The sequence below is a fragment of the Triticum dicoccoides genome, chromosome 7B (assembly GCF_002162155.2).
Source record: "Triticum dicoccoides isolate Atlit2015 ecotype Zavitan chromosome 7B, WEW_v2.0, whole genome shotgun sequence".
NCBI lineage: Eukaryota > Viridiplantae > Streptophyta > Magnoliopsida > Poales > Poaceae > Triticum > Triticum dicoccoides.
In genome coordinates, this window is record NC_041393.1 from 440,453,201 (window position 1) to 440,459,672 (window position 6,472).

General features: G+C 50.9%; 1 protein-coding gene across 1 annotated transcript; it reads left to right on the top strand.

The window, feature by feature from the left end:
- The first annotated feature begins 4,653 nt into the window (after window positions 1-4,653).
- Window positions 4,654-5,996, top strand: LOC119338253 (NDR1/HIN1-like protein 1). Its single transcript, XM_037610549.1, has one exon. The coding sequence runs from the start codon at window positions 4,872-4,874 to the stop codon at window positions 5,520-5,522; it is 651 nt and encodes a 216-aa protein (XP_037466446.1). The 5' UTR covers window positions 4,654-4,871; the 3' UTR covers window positions 5,523-5,996.
- Window positions 5,997-6,472: the final 476 nt, after the last annotated feature.

Consider the following 6,472-nt stretch of genomic DNA (forward strand, 5'->3'; position numbering starts at 1 on the left):
GTCCGCTCCCCTGAGAGCGGCATGAGCAGCTTGTTCATATGTTGCACTTAACTCCCCAATCAACAATTTGAAAAGCAAAATAATGAGAGGGCATTTTTTTCTTAATGTCGATTCCTAGATCTCTAAGGGCTTCTCTAGCCGACCCTTTAAAGGGTATAAGAGCAACTCCAACGGGCGGATTCAAATCATCCACGGGTGTCTGTTTGCGTCAAAACGGCTAAAAGCATCGGCCCAACGCGCAGATCCATTTCTATTTCATGTCTATTTTGTGTCCGCTCGGACCCATTTCGTCCCGAATTTAGGTCACATTTGGGTCGGAGGCGGACATAAAGCGGACATTTTTTGCGCCCGCCTCGTTTGTCTGTGTCCGGGCCTGACCCACCTGTCACCCGCCCACCCACCTCTCTCTCTCTCTTTATTTTATCCACTGGCCCACCCCCACCTCACCTCTCTCCTCCTCTGTGCCGACGCTGAGGCGCGCCTCGAGGCGCACTACTTCGACGCGCCCGCCGCCCTCACCGTCCCGCTTGACCACCTCTTGCTCGCCGTAGACTGCTAGGCTGCTGATCTGTGGGAACGATGTCGGCATAGTCGCGCACATGTCGTTCCTCACAGGCAGAGCAACGACGAGCTCGTGGGGTGCTGCGAGCTGGCGAGCGGGGGTGTGGCCGAACTACGGCAGCGCGAGGCGGGCGGGGGTGCGGCTGAACTACGGCAGCGCGAGGCGGGCGGGGCGAGATGGCGAGCGGGGGCGCGGCTGAGCCAGAGCGGCGGGCGCGGTGATCGTGGCGAGCTACGGCACGGATGCGAGCTCACGGGTGCCGGGGGTGGGGCGAGGCGGCGCGGGAGGTCGCCCACTAGGTGTTCGACCGAATGTCGACACGGACATGCCCAAAATTCGTCTAGCCCTGTTGGACGCACCAACCAACCCAAACAAAAAACCCAGACACAGACGTGTGAACAGACGGGCAAATGGACAAAAAACAGACAAAATCGGTATCCGTTTGGGTCGGCCGGTTGGAGCTGCTCTAACTCCTCAAAACCGGACCTAGCCGAACCCGGTTTAACCCATACTATATTTTAAGAGGCATGTCGGCTGCATCTCAAAGTTAAGTGGCTGCAACCACTTCTCAGAAGAGAAAAGAAAAATTCCTCTCACCCTCGCGTTCGCCGCTCTCCCAAGCTCGTCCACATCCATGCTACTGTCGTCAGCCGCCACCTCACAGCCCTGGCCGGCACCATAGCCCCCGACTGCCCCAACCCCTCTTCCAATGAAACGACGTCGCGGAGTGGTACACCATGGAGTGCGGCAGCAACCGTGAGGGACTTGGGTATCGGAAATGCGGGAGAGGCATTGGCTTGGCACGTTTCAGTCCACGTAGCAGGCGACTCATAAGTACGATGTCGTGCTGGTCCGCTTCTTCGGCGGCGGGGCGAAGGTGAACTCCCCCTCCGCAGTCGCGGCTTCCCGGACGTCCGTCCTCGAGTGGTCTCCCGCCGCGAGGTGAGGGACAATCACGATGCCTTCAGACAGCTCCAGACGGAGTGCATGGACGAGGGGTATATGGTTGAGCTCAGAGATAAGCACCTAGAGGTGAGGAACGTGCATGCTACGAGACCTGCAAGAAGTGTAGTAACAATGCCAATGAGACTGGACCCTCCGTGGGTTGGGGGAGGGGTCGCCGATGAGGTTGTACCATCCGTGATCCATATTTCCTCCGGCGTATGCATGTACCAGATGCAGAGGCCGGGGGTCATCATCCTTTTTGAAAAAAATAATATTCCCTCCGGTGTTGACGAGGTAATTGTGCTTATGCTAAGTTCGCGGAGGAATCTGATTTGCTTAGTTTCAAAAGTAGTTTTATGTTGTTCAAACAATCCAAATTTATGGTATGCTATGTATTTTGCGCTACCTTTTTTTAATCAAGTAGTTTAAATTTGTGTATATATTTTTTTAGGGAGTTAAATTTAGGAGTACAGTTAGGAACCTTTTTTCTTTAACATCTTAAAATTGAGAAGTTACTGTTTGAGGGAGCGTTTGAGGGGCCAAATTTTAGGGGATCGTCTAGAGTTGCCCTAACCCGCCTTGATTCTTCGGGGTACATAAAATTTGACACTTGGCAAGCCGGTATGTATTCTCATGTTGATCACTTTGCTAAAATAAAAATTGGACCCATGTGAAGTTGTGAACTAACTATGCATCTTGTGAAGATTATAAAACCGCTGTCCTAAACCTTTGGCCTTGTAATTTGTGGATAAGAATCCATGTGTATAAGCTCATCAGAAAGATGACACTTTTGTGGCTGCAGCCTCTTTGTGATATTCTCCCCTTTGTTTCCGATTGAGATTGATAATCCTCTAGCTAGCTACGTTTGGGATATACTTGGATTTGCTTTCCTGCAACCTTGATCCATCTTTCTGCTGCACTTTCCTCCCTTTTCTTTTATACAAGCCGAATAACTTAGTTTTGGTATTGGTCCCCCTCCATGTCTTCTGATAATTAAAACTTTTTTAGAGTATATCACACGAAAGTTCTTGGGATATGCATTCCTCTGTGATGTCATGCTTAGGCTAATGCATGGACCAACAGGACGCAAAGAGATTCGATTCCTTCTTTCACTAGAACACTCCACTGAACCTGCACGCTCATCCCTAAAACCATAGCTACTGCTCACTAGTATTGCTGGTGGTGGAGTAATCTCATACGCTGGTGTGTCTTGGTCACGCTCTTTTGGTGCTTCTAAAGACCAGAGGTCGAGTCGATAGCAAAAAGAGGATTCGCTGTTGCTACATGTATAGCGACATCATGTCACGCTTTGCAGAGTGGGTTAGAAAGTGATGATGGTTTGCGCGTCTTGTTATTGACCCGAGAGCACACCGATTTTGTTGCCATCAAACTAAGGGACTGTGCTGCTTTTCATTTTTTTTTCGAAAAGGGGGTTTCCCCTGCCTCTGCATCTAGTGATGCATACGGCCCTCTTTATTAACTAAATAGGTGTCCATAAGGTTCGAACGTCTCAAATCTGGAAATAAAAGGCAGCTCACACAGAGCGCAAAAGGCTAGAAACACATACTAGCCAAGAACAATGCGCCACAACCGGCTGGCTAGAATAAGACAGGTAAACTAATTTTCTATCCTATTACATGACCGCCATCCAAACCGGTTGAAGATATCCCGAGTTATCGTCTCCCATCGGATACACGCAGTAACCAAATGCTCCCTGGCCTCCATCGTAGTGAGTGGCGACCACGAACTGATCAGTGCCGTAGCTCGGAAAATAACCTGCAAAAAATGAACCCGTGATGATCTGTTAAACACCAAATCATTTCTGCAAAGCCAGATGGTCCACAACAAAGCGCTAACTCCAACCCGAATATGTCTTGCTAAATTAGTCTCAAACCCATTAAGCCAACTCCCAAATAGCGCATTAATAGTATTGGGTGGAGTGATATTGAAAGTAATGTGAACCGTCCGCCAAAGAACCTTGGCCAGCGGGCAATCAAAAAAAAGATGCTTAATCGTCTCGTCCTGGTCACAGAAACTACACCTAGTAGGTCCTGTCCAATTACGCTTTAATAGGTTGTCCTTTGTTAGAATCACTTGTTTATGAACAAACCACATAAACACTTTTATTTTTTAAAGGAACTTTGACATCCCAGACGTTCTTGGAAGTTGGAATGGAACTCACATTAATGACATTAATATACATTGACTTAACTGTAAATATTCCAGACCTAGTCAAACTCCAGCGTAATTCATCAGGCTTTTCATTACCAGCAATTTGTTTTCATCTATCAAGTCATGTCCTAATGTGTTGTCTAGTAGTATAAATCTGTGTTTGGTATCTGTCCGATTAGCCGATTAGGAGGGAGGAGGTAATGTTTGGTCCAACAAAACAGAGGAGTACAGGTAGATAGAATGCACTTCTCTACGATTGCTGCTGCTGCTGCAAAGGAGTAGCTCATTCATTCGCTGGGGTCAGCAAATTAGTTGTTTCTGAAACTATTGGGGGGAGGGTAGCATGTCAAATCATATCTAAAGGGACCGGCCTGGCTGAAGTGTGTGTCAAGTCACACCGTATATTTCCTGAATCTGTTGCTTGATGCATTCATTTGAGTGAGAGTGTTGGTTAATTAGTTGATCGATGCTTACTTCGATTGCTTGACTCGAGTCAATAACGTGAAAATTAAGTTCTGATTTTGACTGCTCAGTCTGTGACTTCCTACGGAGCATGCCGGTTGCCGCTGAGCGCGACGGCGAGTCACAGTACAGTACTAGTGCTCGCCGGCGAGGAAGCCGGGTACATGCAAGTGACCATATGTCATCTCAGAATATGCCTGCAATATTTCATAGAAGTAATTGTAACTCACATGGCTAATATATACAGTATATAACATCAATTGGATATCAAGTGACCATACTATTTGGTTTCAGTTTGATGGCGATGGGTGCTAGAAGAATTAGGCAAGGTGACAAGGTGCGTGCGCGTCGCCCTCTTCTTCCTTTAATCCTTCATTGCAATTTGTTTGATGTTGAAATCCACGGACTGGTCTGAACCGAAGCTGATAGCTCGATTTGGACACCCTACCTGACGCCACTCCTCACTCCCTTTTCCTGCGTTTCAACCATCGATCGACCTAAAAGCTCTCTTCTTTCTTGGTGAAAGTAAGACGAACTCGCGCTCGCGCTCGCGGTAATCAATCATGGCGCCCACATCGGACTATTGGGCTTATGTATATACAGATACACTCACCTCACCCACTCGCCCACCAAATTAGTTAGAGCTTTCTCTCTTCTCTTCTCTTCTCTTCTCTGCTCTCCACTGTCCACGAACAGCGGGAGCACGAAGGAGAAAAAGAGGAGGAAGAAGATGTCGATCAAGCACTGCGACAAGCACGACTGCGAGCGGCGGCGGCTGTACCGCCAGTTCTGCGCCGCCCTGGTGGCCGTCATCCTCCTCATCCTGCTCATCATCCTCATCGTCTGGCTCGTGCTCCGCCCCACCAGGCCGCGCTTCTACCTCAACGGCCTCACCGTGGCGTGCCTCAACGCCACCTCCTCCCCGGCGTCCTACCTCACCGTGACGCTGCAGGCGACGATCGCCGCCCGCAACCCCAACTCCCGCGTCGGCATCTACTTCGACCGGACGGACGCGTACGCCGAGTACAAGGGGCAGCAGGTGACCGTCCCGACGGCGCTCCCCGTGGTGTACCAGGGCCACCTGGACGTCTCGGTGTGGTCGCCGTTCCTGGTGGGGTCGAACGTGCCGCTGGCCCCGTACCTGGCTGTGGCGCTGGCGCAGGACGAGACGGCTGGGTACGTGCTGCTCACGGTGCGGGTGGACGGCTGGATCAGGTGGAAGGCCGGGGCGTTCATTACGGGGCACTACCACCTCCGGGTCAGGTGTCCCGCCCTGCTCACCGTCAACGGAGGGCAGGGCAGCTACGGCTCCATCGCCGGCGGCGGCGGGAACGGGTACTTCAACTTCCAGCGCGCCGCGCCATGCGTTGTCGACGTCTGAACCCAACCCTTCCCTTCCCTCCCTCGCTTTTCCGTGCCATCTGCCAACTCTGTTAAAACCAGAGCGCCCTTTTGGTTCTGCTGGGCCCTCCCTCAAACTATTTATACTCTGCTCTGCTCTGCTCTGCTCCGGTAAATACGTATAGTTTAATGGATTTTTGTGTCATTTTGACGGTTCTTGTATTTTGGGGTACTTCTTTGATGGAAATAATTCAAGAAATATAGTAGGATGGTATATTTAAGACGTATTCAGGGGGAAAAAAGTCGTTGCTAGTGTTGTATCTATACATGTACCGTGCTTGCTTTTACAGAAGCAGAGTTTAATCAGGGAGTAGGCGCATGTGCGTTGTTGCAGTGCTGCTGTTTTTGGTAGAGCAATGGAAGATGTGTAATGATCTTCCCCTCTTGGCCCTCTTGCTGTATTACGTTGGCAAATAATGAAAGAAAATGTTATCGTGGCCAGATGGCCTCCTCATCGAATAGTATGTACATGCACACGGCCCCACCTTCTCGTTCAGTATTTGTGTCTTTTCCGGAGCCATCCTTGGGTGTGTGTAGGATGCAGTCAGGCCAACTCCACTGCGCGCCCTTATCTTATCCGGCCCCGTCCGTTTGGAGCAAAACGGAAAAAACCAAGCGGCCCAGCGCGCGACGGCCCGGACCCATCTGGCCTGTTTTGTGTCCGGGCTGATCCATTTCGAGCGCAAACTTGCGCCGGGTTTAGGTTGCGGCGGACATCGAACGGACGCTTCGAGCGTCCGTGTCGGGGCCGCGTGGCAGGCGGCCACCTACCTCCCACCCGCCAACATAAATGTGCACGGGCAGGTGGCCCCACCTGTCATCCGCACAGCTCCAGGTCGTCGTCCTTCTTAAATGGGAAGTCGTGGACCGGCCGTCGTCCACACTTCCCACTCCGGCCCCTCTCTGCCCCCTCAAAACCCGACACGCTCG

What these genes read in the sequence shown, in the direction of transcription:
- LOC119338253 (XM_037610549.1), top strand. Translation starts at nt 4,872, where the DNA reads ATGTCGATCAAGCACTGCGACAAGCACGACTGCGAGCGGCGGCGGCTG.